Source organism: Leuresthes tenuis, unplaced genomic scaffold, assembly GCF_036924035.1.
Source record: "Leuresthes tenuis unplaced genomic scaffold, fLeuTen1.0.hap1 SCAF_11, whole genome shotgun sequence".
In the NCBI taxonomy this organism is placed as follows: domain Eukaryota; kingdom Metazoa; phylum Chordata; class Actinopteri; order Atheriniformes; family Atherinopsidae; genus Leuresthes; species Leuresthes tenuis.
Genome location: NW_027325365.1, coordinates 12,994,884 through 13,015,763, shown reverse-complemented (window position 1 = coordinate 13,015,763; position 20,880 = coordinate 12,994,884). Strand labels below are relative to the sequence as shown.

Below are 20,880 nucleotides of genomic sequence, written 5' to 3'. Positions count from 1 at the left end.
AGCCAGCGGAGCGCAGAGCTGAATCTGACAAGAAAGATGACTCTCCATCCTCTTTCTCACCACTCTGATTAAACCTCTCATTCTAAAATGAACCCAGCACACAGAGGCACAGAAACAAGAAAGCTGAGGACTTGAGCCTTGACTTAACGTGTTGGACCTCGAGGGCAAGGTGACACTGTGAAATTCCACTAAACTTTGGCTGTGGCTGACAAAGGAGCTGAAATTGGATTTTTGTACAAGGGAATGAGCCAGTCTTCTTTTCAGAAACTTTCCAAAGACTCATTTTCGACTGGATGGGTCTCATAAAATATCCAATCCTTCTGTTTGAGCATCCACTAAGCCGGCTATAATGAGTTAATCTACAACAGAGGAAAGATTTCCTTGTGTGACTAAAGCAGTAAGTAGACAGAAGGAGGGCTAATTAATGTTGTAACATCTGCCTTTCTGAGATCTAATGTGTCTCCTGGCTACAAGCATCTTTGGCTCCACTTCTTCCGGTCTTCTTTGAGGCAATAAGGGTAAATAAGGCATTTGCATGCAACCAAACAGAGTAACTAAGCTTCTGCAAGTGGCAACATTATTATTACCATAACAAACCAGCATACTGTAACAGACAGCACTGAATTATCCACAGCATCTTCCTCCTGCTAAACTTCCACAGCTGATGGAGGAGGAGAGGAGGAGGAGGAACTGAGGAGGATGGGAGATCTGGGCTTGAGCACGTAGCCTGCTTACAAATTAACACCACAACCAAACTCGGACAGCGTGAGTGAGTTTGTGTTGCACCGCTCTGCCTCTCTCCTTGGTAGCACAGGTCTGCGGTCTCCACTTCAACGATGCCGTGTCGCCGCTGATGCTGCTGCTGCTGCTTTACTTCTGACCGACTTCACGGCCGCTGCTCCGCACAGCCAGAGCCCAACGAGCGGCGACAGAGGCGGCAGAGGCTCTGCTCCCCCCGCTGCTGTGTCAAAAGATTAACAGACAGCAGCAGACCCCGACACTGCGGGAGGCGACAGACTCAGAGATTCGGATCCACATCGAGTCTCTGCAAACACCTCAGAGCGAGCCTCGGTCGGGACGGGGATATGCGCCGCGACAGGTCTGCACAGAGGAGGGAATCTTGATAAGTGTGAACCGGGGTTTCTTTTTGGCTTCAGTACAAACTCGAATCTGCTTTGGTGTGGTGGAAGCGATGACTTTTCCTCTCGATGAGCCTTCGCCTGCAGCCTGACTGTGTACAAACAGCCGGACAGTGGCACTTTTATCGCCGATCTCAGCTCATCATCGACATTAAAAGACACTTTTATTGGTCATCGACAGCGCTCCCGCTTGGGTTTACTTGCTATAAATCAAGCCAGGACGGTCGAGCCCAAGCGCAAGACGAATGGTTTGGGTAACTAAAAGCTTCACTTTACTACCAGCCATGCACGGATCAAGCCACGATACCTGCTGTTAATAGGGCAGTTATGAAACAGGTGTTGCAGGGAGGCGGTTTAATAGAGGTTGTTAAATTAAAGGATGCAAGACGCCTCACGACTACACTGCACGCTGGGCAGATAATGAGGAAAGATGTAACAAAGAGGATAACTGTGCATAGAAAGATTGCAATTGCGAGCCAGTCGGGCAACTCTTGCACCATCACCTGATAAATCAACAGATGTTTTTATTCGTGTGGAAATGGGTCTAGTGGGAGGATTTAATCTGCTTCATCAAGAATTGCACATCCCCGACTCTATCAAATTATTAATTCGCACATAACGGCTCAGATGTTGTCCTGCTGCCCTTGATGCTCCTGAGCCACCTGTGGTTGTGAAAGATTTTGTCTTTGATGCAATTTGGGGCTCCATAACGAGTGTTTATGGAGATAAACTGCAGGTGCAGACAAATCAATCTAGGCTCTACAAGGCTTCCTGTCCACCCGGGAATCACCCGATATTTATAGAAAACAAATGCAAGTGGTAAGCCCAAGCCTCCTGTATCTCTGTCACTGTGTGCGTTGGACAAAATTTAAGAGCTTTTTGGATGATTACTTAGACAAAGTGCCTCCTTTGTGCACTCATGCAACACTGAGAAAGACACAGAGTGGATAAAACCGAGAGGAGGGGAAATGATTTCCAGTGCTAAATAGAATTTGCACAAATCCTTCACCTAAGCACTATTATATGCCATTACTCATGCTTACTGTGAAATAGGTTGCCTCACCTTGTCAACATCCATGTCACTTACCAGACAGCAAAATGATGAATTTGGTCATTATTGATGAGCTGAGTGGACACGGGGGCTGTCATCCCAGTCGCTCACTCAGAAAATAATAAATTACACTGCGCTGACAGGGAGTCAAAACACAAACACGGGCTGACGGGGAGATTTTCAGGCTGAGATTAAAGGCGGGCAGGTGGAATAACTTAAGAAGCGCGAGAGAACCAACTGCAACAGTGGCTGTGAACTTCTTCACCCACACCTCCACCTCCTTCCCTGCGGGCTGAGGTTGACGCCCGAGAAACAGAAGACAAATTTAAATTCCAATATCCTCTCAATCTGCGGCTTTGTGGAATTCATTCAGGTTAGAGGGAATGATAATCAAGTTGCTCTGCGCGGTGAGACAAAAGGGTTCATAGACAATGAGATATTTCCAATGCTGGCATGATTCACGGCTGTCCTCCCACAATGCCTGCAAGCAGGATTAATCAGATGAGATCGTTCCTCATCCCTTTGATTCATCTGTTTCAGAATAAGCTTTTAATGCCTTTGATTTTTTTTTTAATACTTCCAAAGATGAATTAGGACTGCAGCTCCCTCAATATAATGCGTGTCTCAATATAAGTGGATGGAAGTCACTTTCTATCTGCATTTAAATCTTTTCTTCTTCATCACTCTCACCCCCTCTCCCCCTGAGCTTATTTATGAACTATTACCGTCATGCAGTAACGCTTTATTAGCCATGTAGACAACCCAAAAGGCCTATTAATCTTTCACTTTCGGTTCTTCTTCTCTTCCTTCACACATGCACATCATCAACCCTTATTTTACCAAGTCGAGCTGCTCCGTCCTCTTCAATGATTCAAACAATACAGAGGAGGTGGCAGAGCTCCTGGTAGTCTTAAAGATATGAAAGAGATGCATCTTCCATCAGCGAGATATCAATAAACATTTTTCACCGGCAGACTTTTTTCAGAGGCCGCAATCATGCCTACAATCTCTCGCTCGATCACACTCAACTGTTGCCGTTAGGACACATCTGAGCCAGTAATGATTTTATATTACAATGTGATCGATCCAGCTGAGGGGCTGACACCCCCGAGTGGTGCTGAGCAGATAACAGAGACCGAGACAGTCCAGTGGCTTGTGCCGTGCTTTTCAGCTAAACATGATGAAGAGACATTGGTTCGATTACACTGTAAGGTCAATGATCATTTCTCAAACTGAGATCAATAAGGTTTTTCATGCTGTCTGAGTCTGTCAGAGAGCATGAGCTGTAACAAAATAATATGAACCCTCATATTCAGCCACATTAGTATCGTCTTCATGCAGTCACCCGGTGTGTACACTAAGACAGGAGTAAAGCGCATCTCAAAACAAATAGCAAGTTATCTATATTATCTGCAATGAAATGGGGATTTGAGATGATTAAAGGCTGCGGCGCAGTTTGAGAGTAAACACGGCAGCCTATCGAGGCAAAGAAAAGGCTTTGACAGGGCACCTAGCTGAGCCTGAATGCAATTAATTAATAATGAATAAGCCGAGTAGAAAAAAGGAAAACGGAAGCAACAGAAAAAGTAACAGCAGAGAACTTGTGGAAAATCTGGGAATCAAAAGGAAGCAGGGCTAGGACCCTTATGGAAAATTAAAACTATTTAATGGAGAGCTGAGGAGAAAGAGAGAAAGAAAGAAAGAAAAAAATATTTAATAAGCGTCTCAGCTTGAGCAGCCAGAGTACGAAGCTCAGGCCAAAGATGAAGTGTGCTCACTGCTTACTCTGCAGCTAAAGTCTTTAACCATAGCAACAAGCGTCAAAGTACTCTACAGCTGGTTGGAAAAAACAAGTCGGTTTTATTTTGCAAATCTGTCAGATTTACAGAACACAGATGGAACGTGCGGATTGATGCCTGAGCTCCGTCCAGGTAACAGATTTCCTAACGTTCACCTCTTTGTCTCTTACAGGCATGGTGCCCACGCCCCAGGTGTGCGTATCAACCCTGGTCACGGTGAGCACAATGGCAGTAGTGGACCTCTACCTGCTGGAGCAGAGCATGCTCGGAGCTCGTGGACTTTCAGGACCTAGCACGTGGCAGTATGCAGCAGTGCTGCTAGGTGACGTGGGCTTCCTGCTGGCGCTGCGCTTCGTCTCAGCTGGTGTGGTTTCTGAGGCGCGGTCGCCACGGCGCGGTTTTGCCAACGCCCTCTGGTTCCTGTTCCTGTCCCTCCTCCAGCTGAAGCTCTTCTTTGTCTGCCATAACTACAGGCAGGAGCGCCGGCCGCCCGACCCGCTGGCCAGAAAGACGCTGACGCTGCTGTTGTCCATCTGCCTGCCATCCCTGTTCCTCATCCTGACGGGAGCCGACCACATGACCCCACAGCGCAGGAAGCAGGAGGTGCGGAGTCGCCTACTGTGGGTGGTGGTCGACCTGCTGGACGTGCTTGACCTGCAGGCGGGGTTGTGGGAAGCACAGAGTGGATCCACAGTGGGTACCGGAGGGGTAGTTGAGCAGAAGCTGCCTATTTGGGCCGAGGGCCTGGTCTTCTTTTACTGCTACGCCCTCTTACTGCTGCTGCCATGTGTGGCCCTCACAGAGCTGGGGGCCACTGGCCTGCCAGGACAGAGAGGACCCCGTAAAGAGGCTTTGTACCCTTGGCTTAGCTTGGTCACCATCAACATCTTCACCTTGGCCCTGAGGGGTACAGGCATGCTGTGGTACAGGGACCCCCGAGTGTCCACTGTGTTTCTGGGGAAAAATCTGCTGGCTCTTGCCGTGAAGCTGAGCTCAGCCTGGGAGAGACATAAGCTGGAACGCAGCGCTGCAGAAGCTGGGACTGTGGCTGGAGCAGAACCAGGAAGCTCCAATGTGCCAAGTCAGAATTCAGAGCAGGAAGAGGGCCAAGCCCAGGGGAAAGCTCCTCCCTCTCATTATCACACACTGTCTCGCTCCCAAAGCCACAGTCTCTCCCACGTCAGCCTGGAGCCAACAGCAACGCCCCTGGGACCCTCTTTCATCTCCCATGAACTGTAGAGAATCACTCAGAACATGCACGCATGCAAAAATCTATGTTCGCTCACCCCAACTTCAAACTCGGACCCACAAAGCCGATATCACATCCCAGCAGATAACTTGTGTGAGAATTTGAGTACAACAGTGATGGTACAATGCAGAGCAGTGGAAATGCATTTAACAAGCTCGGCTGTGCATTTTCTTCTGCTAAGAATAACTCAAAATGCATTGTTGTGATTTATGGGAGTGCAACTTTAAAGCCAACACTGTGAGGCCAGCTGTAGGAGTGTAAAGAGTATTCTAGAAATGTTGAAGTGTAGTAGTGTTGACTGTTGTATAATTTTGGCTCAACTGCCGTAGCTGCCAAGATTGGTTGAATTCTGCATTTGTGGTTTGAGATGTTTTTGTTTTTTCCCCCCTGACATTTATAATTTACGTTTATTTCTCTTACTTGCTAAAGATCTATTAATATTCAATTTCAATTTGTGTGGTTCTGTGGGAAAACTGGATCAACACTCACCTGCCACTGAGTCATTAGATTCAGATTCAGACAACTTGATTTGTCCCAGAAGGGCAATTAGGTCGCTTAAAAAAAACACAAAGAGAGCAACACAGACAGCAGCAACAACATAAAAACATGTCACATCAAGTCAGCCGTGACAAAATACTGACTGTGACCTTTCAGTGTGCATATTCTGTGACATCACAGGGGAACTTTCTCTGAGAACGTTAAGTTTAATACAGAGGAGAGATGGTTCATTTTTTTATCCTTCAGTACCACTGAGCCAAGACTCAGCAGCCAGCAAAACTCACTGAACATGGTGCTTCAATGTTTTTTTAAATGTGGAGTCTCACTCAATGATCCTTTAAATTCAAGTCTTCTCACAAACCCAAGTGATGTTTCCCCCTTAGATAAATTTTACAGTTTCTCACTGTGTAAAAATAGAGGTTAGATAGGAATTAGAAAAAAAAAAATAGTGCAGCAGGAAGTTTTACTTACATTTATCCTACTTTTATTTTTTTTACTAAATTAATCACCTCCCACATGCATCACATGATGCCACGGAGGGTTCCTGCACCTCCAGTTTGTCAGTAGCACATTACATGGACTTTGTAATCTGTTATCGCTCCTGTAGATATGGAAAAGAGATGCTCTCCTTCACCCTCTAAGAAGGCTGTATCAACTGTAAGTACAATGTGGGGAGCCCAATGCACTTCAAGAGGTTTTCTGTCACTGTTTGGGTATGTTAACAGTTGTTAATTCATTTTTTTTCTATGAATCTTTGGTTATGTTTAGGCAATAACGGTTGGAGCACACCTACCAGTGATGAATACCCAAAAATCAACAAAGGGTGCCATTAAAGCACAAAAGACCATAGAGGTCATGTCATTTAAACACAGGAATTTGCAGAGATTTGGCTTAAAAGAGAAAAAAATCCCTTATCTAAATTCATTGCATCACATATTGGCAACAGCTACACTGTATAATGCATCTCTGGAGTTACCATTTTTATGGTAAAAATCATAAAGAGATTTTTCTGTTTAGATCCAGTAAATTTCTCTTTGACAGTGAAGTTTTGGCAGCTTGCCTCCTCTGACTGGAGGAGTTACACGATCTCGTCCAATAAAATGCTGGCGAGCCACGTTTGGCTTATCATGCACTACTATCACGGCAGACATGGCTCGCCAGTTAATTTGCATTTTAATGTTTCTCATGTTTTTTTTTAAGCCAATCACCTTCCAGTTTCTGTGTATAAATGACATGACCTCATTTATGTGTATGTTACGAACATATCTTTGGATTTTCAAAGTTGGAATTCTTTGATTTTGGTGTGTCCTGTCCTGCTTTGATATTCTACATGCACTTAATGAGATGATCAAAGGTTCTGTGTGATTTGGGTTTCTTTCTGTTTATCAACGATAAAAATTAATGATGACACTCGACTGGGTCTTCAAGAAGGTGACTAAAGGTGCCTCCTGGCCATATTTATGGGAGCTGTGACAGGTGACAATGACCATTAAATGAGTTAATAAGATTTTCAGGGGCTTTATCACTCCACCCAAAAGGAACAATGACTGATATAACGTCTTAGTTCCTCTTGTCAGGCAGAAAATCAGAGGGTCGAGTTTCATTTGGGTGGAGTAAACCTGCAGCCTCATCTCTGCCAAGCTACGTCATCCACATTTGAACTTCAGAGACCTAGAAATGAATAATTTACCTTACTATACATTTCAACATGTGCTGTCAATGTCAAAATCATCCAACAGCATCTTTACGCACATGACAAATATCACTCACGATGTCAACGGTGAAAGACAGAGTTTGCATTCATAACCTCTTCTGGTAGAGACACGAACAACACAGGTCTGTTTTGATACACTGTTTACAAAGACTGAACTACAATGTAAGTAAACTTTACAGTTTTATTCAAAATGTATGTTCGTTGTAATCTGTGCTCGTCTCAGAGTCTGTCCGTCATTTTCAAAAACAAGAAGAAAAAAAAAAAAACTGTCCCACCCCCGAATATATTTTTTTCATGACACCATGAAGGATTACTTTTTAATTCCAGATTTAGCCTTCAGCTTTAAAATTGATCAAGATGCTTGGCATCTCGGTTTTAATGGTCAGAGCAGCAGGTGTAGAGGATGTACAGTACAGTCAAGTGCCTTGTTTCCTCATGCAGCTACGAGAGGCCTACACCTTACGTGGAAGATGTGGAACTTGGACATATGCCACGTGTCATACTGTGAAGTTACTCCACAGCTGTTGTCAGCTACACCTCCAGGGTAGAGTGCAGACTAATAAAGTGTTTCATACTCTCCTGGCGTTGACAGTTCATTGGCTATAATGTAGGAGTAATACTGGCACAAAAACAAAAGGAAAAGCTGGGGAACTCAGTCAAACTTTTTCAAAGCCAATTGGCCCTTAGGACAAATAACACTCATTCTTGTGAGGCCTCCGCAATCTAAAAGTCAATCAGCTGTCATCCTGAAGTCACAGGAAGTTGTGTGTTTGCATGTTTTTCTCATGCTGAATTGAAATAAACAGAGACCTCCGCTCATACTCAAGGCAGAAAAGCTTACTCTTTGCCTCGTGGAGTGGCACGCTGATGACAGGCCGTCATTTATCACAATTATGCCGACGGCCCTATCAGCCCGGATCCTCTCACAGTAACTCTTCAGTGTGCTGGCATGTTTTCTACTTTTAATGTTGAAAGGGGTCCTAATGCGATGGGTGTGTATGTCAAGAGTTACAGTAAAAGCGTGTGATCTTGTTCAGAGTGAACCAGCTCTTTGCTCTCAGCTGCTACAAATGCACCTGCCATCCTTTCCTCTGAGCCTTAATGGTCCCATTAATTGAGATTGAGGCTTTTTGTCAGAATGGCAGCGCTTATTCTCACTGATTTATGCCCAATTTATAGGCTGTATGAAGACTAATGTACACTCTCCTCCACAGAAAGATATTCATTTAAATTCTCTGCGGGGAATTTCTCCTCGGTTCAGACAGACTTTCAGGGAGAAGCCACAGAGGGAAAACCACCATAGTAGACGGCATCTAACTCTTGCCTACCCTCTTCCTTTCATCTGTCTCTCCTTTGTTCGCTCCACATTTCAAACACATGCATTCTAGATGTAGTCCCTGTTGGCCAACATCTCATATTTCTATTATACTGAAAGCTGTGATTGCCAATGCAGCAGCCACTGCAAATGACTAGCTCCTTGAATATGTTACACCTGTTAAGCTCTAGATACAATACTCAGCATTTTTCCCCCAACGACTCTCATAACCTGTTCCTGAAGAAAAAGTGCATAAGCTGAGCTGCTATTTTCTTTCTTCCTCCAGTGCCCTCTATTCTTCTCCTCCATTCACCTGGGCTAATTTCACTCTACTCTGTAATTATTCTCATATACCAAAGCTGTCAGTTTCTCGTTTTTTTGTCTTCCATTCCTTCTTTTATTTCTCTCGTTTGTTTAAATTTGCCCCACAGCAGACAGGCAGCCTACCTCTCTGCACCTCCCTGTCAAGGGTGGTTAGTCAGAGGCGGGGGAAGAAAAAAAAAAGAAGGTAAGGAGTAGGGGATGGCTAAGATTAAAGGACCGGGGCCACGGCCCGAAGCAGAGCGGCTACCATTCATTTACAGCTTGCTCCACACGTTGTCAGTTTGAGAGCCAACAGACACAAACACACAACATGGCGTCTTGACAATGACGTTCCAAACTGTCTAAAAAGAGGAAACTTTGAACAAACACATGGCTTTGTTTTGCTTGACCGAGGGCTCGCTTGCAACCCATCTCACCTCATTACCCTTGATGCTGCGACAGCCACAGTATGCACATAAGCTCACACCCACCTAGCCATGTTTAACGGATAAATGTCTAAATCATTCATCATAGCACACACCATCAGCTCCCCTGCTTTGGGAACGAACTTCAAAGTAAAGTCTATGAGAAAGAGATGATGAAAAAAGAATCTTATATGCAATGCAACAGTGGAGACAAATGCATACTAATACAGGTCTCAGATGTTGGGATGAAGTTTACCTGAGGCTGAAATATAAATCTTTTAAAAGAAAGAAAAAACAAGCCAGGTTCGAATGATCAGTCAATCAAGAAACTGACTGATGACTGCCTAATCATTTCAGTGATTTATCAAACATAGATGTAATTAATTTGGTGCTGCAAACTAAACACATTTTAGGATTTGCTGCTGTTCTGCTTTTAATTGCTATAAGAAGCAGTGGAGGAGGATCTTAATTTAGTTAAAGAATCAACAACACAGTGTGGAAACACTCTGCTAGAAGTCAAACAAACATTAGCATTAAAATAAACCGAGTGGGATTAATGCAGAATGGTATATTTAGAAATAATGCGTTACTGGATTATACTCAGTGATGCGTCAGTGCGTGAAGCATTTTTTAGCCTTACAGTTGTTAATTGTGACTCATTTTCAACACTTTATGTTCTGCTAGACAGATTATACTTAATAATAATAAATCATCATCATTCTTGACAACATCTCATGCTGATATGTTGAATCTGGAAGGAATCTTAAAGCTTTTAATGACGCACAGTGCCACACAGTTAGTTCTTCATAAATTTGGAAATTCACAGCCACAGTTTTCTAACAAATGTGCAATTAGAGTTCAGATTCTCAGAGCAGACTAGGATTCAAATTGGAGGAAGGGTTTAAGTAAAACCTACTTTTGGAACTGCTCAAAAGCTGTTAAAAGGACAAGTGGGAAAAAATAATTCATTACAATTTCTAAATTAATTTAACCAATAAAAAGACCTGAAGTTGATAGTGGGGCACTTGTATTTGGAAGCTGACATGCAGTCTGAGGAGCTCTCAATGCAGGCGAAACAGGCCAAATTAATCCATCAGAGAGATGGGAACATTAGGACTGGTCAAATCAATTGCAGGATACATTCTGAGGCAAAAAAAAAAGAACACACTGGTGTGCTTGACGACAAAAAAGGTCTTGATGTCCACAGAAGACCTATAATTACTGAATCCTGCCCAACATCCAGCCAAATGAGGAATACTCTCCAGGATGTCGGCACATCTACAATAAAAAACACTTCAAAGAGCAAATACAGTGGCTTCATCACAAGGTGCAAACCATTTATACGCCTCAAGAAATGAAAAATCTGATTAGACATGGCCACAAAAAAAAAACAAAAACAGAAAAAGCCAGAACAACTCTGATTCATCTGTCTAAAGAATGGCGTTCCAAAGGCCAATCTGCACCAGAACGACAGGCAGAAAAAGTGTGCAGAAGACTTTGAATGGCTCATGATCTGAAGCATGCATCGTCTGTCAAACTTGTGACGGCAGTGTGATTACATGGACAAGCGTGGCTTCCAGTACCTCTGGGCAACTACTGTTTACTAACTATGTGACAGAAAACAGAAGCAGCTGGGTGGTTATGATGTCTACAGGGAGATGCTGTGTGCTCAGCTTCAGCAGAGTGCAGAAAAGCTGACTGGACGGCACTTTGCAGTTCAGAGAGCAACCGGCTTTTCTTTTGTTGCTGTTTTTTTAGGTAAATAAATTAACTATTCTGCAAAGGACAAGTAAGTTATCCCATTTAAATCTAAATCCAGATATGGATTCAGACATTTTCTGACTGACAAAACTAAAGGCAGAACAAAAGCATTCTTTACCGTCTACAGGACCCAGATTTTAGGCATTAGTCACTGCCTGCAAATGATTCTTGACAAAGTATTCAAAAAAGGTTGCAACCCTAGACAAATAAATTAATCATAGTCTGCATGCTGTTTTCATTTTAAATGTTCGGTGGTGCCGGACAGGACCAGAATTACTGAAATTAAGTCTAAATATTTTGGGACTTAACTGTATCCACCTCTAAAATATAGGATGGTAGACTCAATACCCATGAACTATACGATCTGCTATGTATAAGACTATAGGACACAGAGTTAAATGTATTTTTGACAGCTGATATGATCATTTAATAACATGGCCTCTGCTTCAGGGAAACTGTCTGTGGACTGCTATTTCTTTATCTAAATTTTCTACCATTTAATAATTCAAAAAACAACTGTCTGCAGATAACTATGATGTTACTGTATCCTTAACAGAACCACATTTGTCCTTTTATTGCGCTTTGAAATGAGAAGCTATACCGATATTAAAATTTCATACAGCAGTAACACAGAAGCAAGTGGGATATTTATAAAAGCACAAGACTCCAAGTAAGATAAACTAATCACATAAAATAATTTTAGTGGAGCCTTCCATGCATTATTTAACATGCCTCTCACTCAAACAGAATAATTTGATCGGACAGTGCGAGGAACAAGCGCCCAAAGGTGAAAAGTACCACACAAACAAAGACGAACCAAAGCGAATATGTGCTGAAGCCGGGAAAGAAACCACTGCTCTCAGACTTGTGCGATAGATGTCACAAATAACAGACTGTTTAAATGGATCAAATTCCAACTGTGGTGTGTTTGGAAAGGAGCAGGATCCAGAAATGCCACACACTCCCACAGATGCTGACATCAACACTCACATCACAGTGCCAGGTTTTATATGATGTGAGGGATGGAGAGGATTATACAAAAATATATGACTTTTATTGTCTGTATCTTCCTGCATGCTCTGTATTGGTTAGCTGCCAATACAAATATGCAGGTTGTCAGCCAAGAGCAGGTTTAGCTTTAAAATAAAACACCATTCAACAATAAATCTCTTAAATGCCTCATTCTATGCAAATTTAGGCTATGAGCTGTGAAAGTTAATCTTCAACCAGCCATTAAAGCTAATTTATTGCTACAAATGCAAGGAGAAAAAAAAAAAAGAAATCGAGCACCTTTAGCGTTTGGCATTGAGTGACAGTGAGAGTGACTTTCTTCTTCTTCTTAGTTCAGATGGAACGGTCTGTGTGACTGAAGGGGAGAGAGGATTTAACCGTTTCAAATGTGATCAGTAAAAATCTTAAAATCAATAATACATCTATGTGATAAACAGCGGAGGGGTGCTAGAATTGGGTTATTAAAGTATTTCTTACTTTGGCAGCACTTTCATTGAGTACATTTAAATGGGATGAGATTAAAGCATAAATTCACTGTTTTACATTGACCACAGGAACATTTCTGGGTGGATTTTTGCTGTGGGGAACGTCACAGGAACACGTTTCCCTTTAAAACTGAGCACTGATTCTTTAGAACAAACCATTTCAATCCTGTATGAACTTTGACTTGGCTCAATCATTTGAATTCACCCGATATAACAAATTCTGACACGGTGATGTAAAGCAGCAACTCCTTGGGTGAAAAATAACTGCTCTGATGAGCGCTGCCTCTGAGCTACCAATTAGCCAATCAATGCCATGGTTGGACAAACGCTTCTGTCAAGATGCTGCCGATTGTTGTATACGTTGCAAAAGGGACATTTTATTACACACACTGTCCCAGGCATGGCTGCTGAGCTCCTGAACCGTTTCTACTTTACGCTGCTTCTCTAGTAAAACTCTGTGTTGGCATGGCTGCACGTCTGTCAGCTTAAACTGATGCAAAAGCAGGCGAATATGTTGCTCTGCACTTATAAGTTAGAGTTATTGGTTTAGACTTTTTAAAACATTTTTCTCATAGAAATCTATCAGAGTGGAGATCAGACTTGAATAAGATCATATTTGATCAGATCTCAGGCAACTAAAAGATGATTTTTTTTTTTCTGGTAGAGGCAGAGGAAATGAAAAATTAAACAACATTGATGTGTGATGAGTGTTTAAGTTTATACAGCCGACCACATCCAGAAGATATTAATGTGGAGCATTCATTTAGAGTTGCGTTTCTGAGGTTTCCAGTATTCGTTTCAGTGATTTAAAACTGTCACTGTGTTCAAAAACAGTGCACCACGAAGACTAAAACTGAACCAAACAACAAAGACACAAGTCAAAAAACCAAAATAATGAATGTAAGGAGGCTGATATGCTCAGGAGAGCTGAGGAGTCGAAAGCAAGTTATTTTTATTCCACGCAGTCATGTGATTATTTTTCAAAATGTAATCTAGCAGCTTTAAGGCAGACCTGCATAAGCATAACCTCTTCAGTGCTATGATGTGAAAGTCTCTGATTTCCTACACTGAATAACTTAGTGAAAACTCCCACACAAAGGAAAGACTAAGTGTCATCTGCAAAGCCACTGCACAGAGATTGCCTTTATAAATGATGCAGAATATGGAACGAAAGGAAAACCAGGTCTAGGAATGAGCTGGAGGGAAGAGACGGGCAGAATTACTCTGTAGAGAGCTACTTGATGTAAAGCTTCAATGAGGCATCAGTAATCCGGCTTGCAAAAACTCATTTGCAGCTACTTTGAAGCAAGCCACAAAATGGACTTCTGTTTTCCGAGCAAACAAGCTAAATTAAATAGTTCGAGCTCTTAAAATGTAAATGAATATAAAAAATGTATTTATTTTTCTTAAATACACATGTATGCTGTATTTCATGTTATAGTATATTTTCCAGGTGGGTGAACTGTTCCACAGACCAAAAACAGGGAGATGAAAAGAAGATGGCTTCTATAACTGGATAACGATCCGAAAAATCCCAAAATCCACAATTAAGAACCTGAAGAGGTGCAAGTTGAGGGTCTTGCTGTGGACCTCACAATCCCCCCAACTCAAAGGTAGAGTCACACAGAATAGAGGAGTGCAAGGCATCCCTATAATCTCACAAAGCTGGAAACCTTTTCCAGGAGTTGTAGGTGAAAATCCGCCGATAATAAAAAGGCTACAAAATACAAGCTGTGATTTTGCTTTGGGCTCAGACTTTATTGTAAAAAAAATGGAAATGAAGAGTAATCTTGCTTAAGATATCAAAGAGGGGTTTTATCTTTAGCTTCGTCCGTTCTGGAAATCAGGCCAACTATTACTCAACTCAGCTATTCACAACAAGAGAGCGTTTAATCAGGTGCACAATCTTTTGCATGCCACTGAGGCTGATTCTAATGTCAAGCAGTGAGAAGTAGAGATTCGTTTTAAAACAGTACGGTAAGTTTGAGCACATCAGGTTTTCAGTGACGTGCAGGCTCTGTTGTGCAGCTGGTGACAGCAGAGTGCATCACTTAGGTGGCAGATGGGCTCTGTAGCGCTGGACATAATAAATACATGATTTTTTTTTCTGCCAAAACACACATTTTTAGGAGCATTTTTCTACGCTGGTTTGGATGTTGAGCTGCTGGAATGATTTCTGCCGGAAATTTCTTGCATTTGATATGACACATAACCATGGTAACGGGAAAATAGTTTACACGTTGAAGCATCTGATTGAGCTTTCCAAAGCTCGAGCAATGCCTGGAATAAGACTCCAAATCCAGATAAGCTGAAGAGGAGACGTCAAGGATGCAGAGCAGGAACAAAATGGAGAAAAAGGAGGAGAAAGTTTAAACCATTTCTTCCCTTGATCATCATGGGAAGTGTGAGATCACCGTTAGATAAAATGGACAAGCAGCGAGAATATTAGGAATATTATATGTTTCACTGAGTCCTGGCTACAGGAGCAAACCTAACACCTCTTTACTCAGCTTTAAGAGTACACAGGCAGACAGAGACTTCAGACAGTGAGGCACAGTGAAGAAGAAAGGATTGTTGGTGTAATCCTGGGCGTGTCACTAAGAAGGAGCGTCTCTGCACCTGAACTGTTGGCTGCGAGTCTCTATCCACGCTGTCTACTGAGTGAGATCACCTATGTTACTGTGAGTGACATCATCAGCCAAGTGGTTGCCGGGCAACAAAAGCAACAATCCAATCCATTCGTGGTGATGCTACAATGCTATGCTACAATGTAACTCTAAATGTTTATCAGCTGATCTTTTTATTGTATTTATATTTGTTATCAATCTCTAGCAATCGCATAACTTTAATAATAATAATGATGCTGCTGCTGGTAAATAATTAATTCTACACCATTACAATTTCTCTTAGGGATTAATAAAGTGTTAATGAATTTAAATAAATTTGAAAAGAAGTCAAAAGTTATGCTACAGATTCTGTCGATGTCACATAAGGGAACCATGTTACCTTTTTAACATTATTCCTCTTTTTCTCTCACAACTCACATGTGCATTTCTCACATGTCTGCCAGCTTTGTCCACTTCTCCATCCTCCTGTCCGAATGTCGCCATTAAGTCACAGAGATGGATTAACTGTGAGAATTGATCTGGTTTCCAAGTGTGCACCAGCATATAAGGCTGATGAGTATCGTCCATTAAAGAGGCTAACTGGATCATTTGTATGTACAGAACGAACCATATGGGGGCTTTCATTCTATCTTGAGAAGGACGATCAAACTTTAATCACATAATAGCCATTAAAGCGGGAGCAGATTGCAGCTTTATGGTGTAAAGTCAAATTAAAATTTTGCAAGAAAAACTTTCTTTAAAAAAAACACACTTTTGGGATTTTAAACAAAGACAAGGTTAATGAACACAGCATCAGCAGTGAGAAGCTACATTACAGAGAGAGTATTATTTGAAACAAATAATAATTCAGCCTCCTCTCCACTTTCTTCAATGCTCATTATTTGAGGACAGCTGACTTATTTTCTTATTCTCATACCGGCCATCACATTAAATTTCTCTGGTTGGAGTTGGCATTGGTAGTGAAAAAGATGCAGTAGTGCATCCTGGAGCAATAAAAAAACAAAACACACAAAGAGCCTCAGCTGGCTCTCCAGAGCAACTGAAGCAAATAAGGATTTCAGATAAAACCTTCACATGTTCAATCTCATTTCATCCACTCGATTGTAAAGAGTGAGGCTAATGTATAGAGACAGCTGCCATTGAGGGAGGTGTTAGTGTCTTTAGGATGGAAACTGAGAAAACAGTCGTAGATTGGGGCAGTGTGTGGCAGACACCTTCTCTATGGAGCTGTGCGACTAGAATAAAAATAGGAGTATGAACAGGAGGTGCACGTTGAGGTGACTGAAGGGAAAGAAGCAAGTGTGTGATTGGTTAAGTGGAAACAGGAAAAGATCAGGTCGTTTCGTGGCTAATGAGAGCTTTGAGAGAAAGGTCAATTGATAAAATGAAGCACTGCTTCCACGATTAAGTCAACATTCACGATTACACAGAGAAAATAGACGGAACAAGAAGTGAAATTGCAGGTAATTTACCTGTCCCAGGATGGGGCCTAGCGGGGGTCCAGGCGCCGCTTGTCCTGACCTTACTATCGCCCGGATTATACCACCTGTATCGACTTTCTTCACAGCCTTCGCTGCCTTGGTGATCTTTGACATCCTGGTCGGTCTGGAAAGCTTTAAATCTGCCTCCAAGTCAACTGAGAATCCATCAAATGAAAACACAGAAGAAAAAACAAACAAGTTAGGCTTTCAAGCAGACACGACTGCAACAAATCATTCACACAGTGGGCTCATTAAAACATCATACACTAAAGTCGATATGAATACCCACAGGCAATACCCGTGCCATTCCACTCTGTAGTGGGTGAGTAATTAAAAAAATCTTTGCCTTCGATCGTCTCTGCAAGAGCTACTTTCCTGGAGCTGTTTGCAGTGCGGATCAGTCGCAAAGCGAGATACTGAAGGAGTAGCCGGAGTTAAAGCAAACAGCCCTTCTATTGCTTCACCTCTGTTTTAGATAGGTCACCACTAAACTCTCAGTGCTGCAGCTAAGCTTGCTTTGGATCAGGGCTCAAGAGTCAAGGGCAGATATAAGGAGGAGGGGTGGAAGTGTCATCCTCGCATGTGAACATAAAGAGAGTCGGCTTTTTCATTCTACCTTCAAGTCCATTTGCCAAATTAGAAGTCAATTAGCAGAGTGGGGACAATGTCCTGAACTCGTGGCCTTCCTCTGGGGAGGCAGAAGACATAAAAGCAGACCTACAGTCCGCCGCTGGAATAAAAGTGACACTGACAGAGCTGTTAAAAAAAGAAAAAGGAAGACAAAAAAAGATCAATGACTGAAGCCAAGGGACAAATACAAGTTTTAAGGTTGTGCCTTGAGATTCAGGGGAACCCTGCATTTAATAAAAATAAGTACCTGAGGGGGAGAGAGGAGGTCCAGCAATGATTCATTGTAGGCAACAGAGGATATCCAATTAGATCAACAGAAGAGACGGTACTAGAAAGATATATTAGACCTCATGCTGCTTTGGAGAAAAAAAAAAGGGATAAGCTTCTCCCAAGAAAAGTTGTGATTCTATCTCAACTGATGATTATCCAGGAGTCATTAAAGTGCAACCACCATGAGGTAATATTTGTAAGGGCATTAAGGTGATACGCATACTGCAGAGAGAGTCCCAAATGGAATTCATTTAGTCTGGATTCCCTCGATAGCAATTTTTACTATGTAACTCACACACACCGCTACTATTGTGAGGTCAATTTCACGCTACTCACCTAATGTGTTCAGCTGCTTCACTGAAGAGAAATTATGTTGCAGTTAGGTCCATTTTTGAGCCAGTTAGACATGCAGAGAACAATATGCATTAAATCTTCTGATAGAAAACCCACATCTGCTCCAAACAAATCTCAGGAATCCATAACTGGCAAGCTAAGCTAAATAAGCAGTTTGAAGGTTCATGAAAAACTGCTACTGAACAAATACAACAGCATACTGTACACCCAGCACTGAAGCTTGAAACTCGAATTTTGAGACCACGTTTGTGGCAAAAAACTGTTCAGACCAACATCAAATGTTCAGTGTAATTCCAATTTGGCGCAAAAGGAATAACAGTCTGCAAGTAGGGAAATGACAACTTCATGCTTTAATGCACCACAACTCCAATCTCTGTTGGAGTATGAATAATAAAACTACAGTTCCCTCACAAAATGAAATCTTTCATCATAAGGCCAAGCAGCGAGCACTGAAGATGAACTGACCTACATAAGGCACCATAGTGGCACTGACTTCATGTTTCACACAGCTGGAATCAGATTTGATTCAAAGAATGAAGCAATAGTAACAGGAAACGCTGTTCGTGACAGCACAATAAGGCTCAGTCAGAGCAGGGTTAATGTTGCTGTGGATTATCAAATAGAAGCTGATCTAATTCGAAAGAACCTGACAATTTTGAGCCACTCTTTAGGCATTTACTGGCAGCGGCATCATTGTTAACAAGGAGCACACAGAAAGAGCAATTTATTTGAGCTGTGCAGAGTGAAAGCACTTTATTAAAACATGCAAGACAAATAAAGTGCCACCAACCCAGGATTTAAATTACCAGCAAAGAAAGGTGAGGTGAGCGCTAAATGTGAAAAAACACTCAACAATTCAATTCTAATCTTGGCTTAATGAATATCATTTTGGGATTTTGGCATCAACAATGTTTTATCCAGCAGCTTTGGCTGATAAAGTGACACGGATGACCAAAATCCAAACTCTAAATCCAACATTTCAGGCAAAATCTGGAAGTCCTCAAGCTCCACTGCTGCCTGTCCAATAAACCATCATGGATGAAGACAACATCTTTGACAGGAGTAAACATGTCAATAAAACCAAGCTCCGAGGTGGGAAAAAACTGCAGAGAAATCCCATCCGTCATCAGACTGTGCAGGTCTGCACAAAAGATCTCCCAAACTCAGACTTTCCAAGTTGAAGATGTCACATTTTACCACCTACTCACTGCTGTAAATGGGAAATTTCGGAATTTTGTCACGGAACAGAAACGGCAGCTTCTGTCGCGTGTTTCAACATAATTAAAACTGACTGCTTTTCAAGGATAAAGCTGACTTTGATTAAAGAAATTAATCAGCTTGTTATCATAACTGTGGGCTTTACTGAAGCCTTTGTTCTTCATTAGGGAGGGAAGCTACCATCAAGAAGGCCTCTAAATTGGTTATTTATTCAACAGTCAAGGTTACAGATATTGATCCTCTATAAAATGACGTTTCTGAAAAACGAACAAATTGGTCTTTTAGAGTTCTCTCTGGTCTGACAGTCTTAGACTCAGCTCAGTATAAATGATCCTGATGTTATATTAGCCGAGGGGGGAAATTAAGTCTTCTTCCTCTTCTCTTTATATCTTTCATATCTTTTTTGCTGCGGTCTGATGAAATAAAAGCCGAATATAAATTGATTTCTCTGTGGGATCCGGCTTTGTACCTGCAGCAGCTCAGAATCCAGACTTGTTCAATAACCTTTGTTACACATTATATGCCTTCTCGTCTCCATATCGCAGCTAAATTAAAATGGAGAAAGTGAAGAAAATGAAGTAAGACATTTCTCAGAAATACAGACTCTGTGTTGCCACATGGAGAATCAAATATTATAATATCAAAGGAGCATCCTGGCCAGGATGTAAGAGTAAATGCGGCAATGTGAAAACAGCCAAGGTGTCTCATGTCTTCTCCCTGTCGGAGCACCTTATGTAGTTCATCTCTTATTCTTCAAAGTAACCCTCCTTTGCAGGCTGTTGAGGAGTCAAGCTCAAAATACAGCATTTATTTGAGGGATCTGGCTGCCAAGGCTTGGCGCCAACTGGAGCATTTACAGTATAATTTTAGAGTGGATGAGGTTAGGGATTGGAAAAAGTTAGCTTAGCACACTAAAAAAAAAAACAACTATCATCCTTATTTAACAATCTTATATTTCTGATTTCTTTGGTGCTCTGCCATCAAATTTTGCACAAACTTTAAAGTTGCCCAGATGCTCTGAATGTCCTGAGGTTGGCATTTTTGCTGAGTGGAATTTCTCGACAACAAATAGATGGATTGCAGTGGCATTTGATGCAAATATCAATTGGTCCATTTTTGCCACAGGAGAAATTCTCCAGACTTTTGAAGTAAAACAACAAGCAGATCAGAACTTTGGCGTTCATTATTACATAGAGAAAATAGGGCTGTTATTTATGACTATGAAATTATACAGAGAAATGAGAGCTCTGCATAAAGCTCTGTATAAACGTAATTCACAAAATTGTTACACAGTCTGAACAAAAAATGCACACAGCAGATATGATGTGTCCACAGCAGAGGACAGGCAGGTAACAACACATCCTTAAAGAGGCAGAAACGCCATCTGTCAGTCAATCATCTCTACGAAACGACAGAAAACAAAGCGAAAGTATGACGTTTTCAAATAAATTAATAAACACGATGATGACAACTGCTCAATATTGTCAATATTCAGATTGTACTTTTCTAAGCAAATGTGACAAAGTGCTTCACACAGCAAAAGATCAAAT

The 20,880-nt window shown here is 41.8% G+C and overlaps 2 protein-coding genes across 3 annotated transcripts in view; one reads left to right on the top strand and one right to left on the bottom strand.

Moving 5' to 3' along the window:
* Positions 1–20,880, bottom strand: part of mrpl11 (mitochondrial ribosomal protein L11) — a 44,655-nt gene that overhangs the window by 15,590 nt on the left and 8,185 nt on the right. Inside the window, exon 2 of one of the 2 annotated variants that reach the window (XM_072395523.1) lies at positions 16,850–17,013. In XM_072395523.1, the coding sequence (XP_072251624.1) occupies positions 16,850–16,972 (123 nt within the window). In that variant the 5' untranslated portion in view covers positions 16,973–17,013. Of the gene's footprint in view, positions 1–16,849; positions 17,026–20,880 lie in introns of those variants that run through there. The other variant, XM_072395522.1, reaches the window with a different exon arrangement.
* tmem265 (transmembrane protein 265) lies at positions 268–6,111 on the top strand. Its single transcript, XM_072395521.1, has 2 exons — positions 268–1,393; positions 4,162–6,111. The coding sequence occupies exon 2, from the start codon at positions 4,164–4,166 to the stop codon at positions 5,226–5,228; it is 1,065 nt and encodes a 354-aa protein (XP_072251622.1). The 5' UTR covers positions 268–1,393; positions 4,162–4,163; the 3' UTR covers positions 5,229–6,111.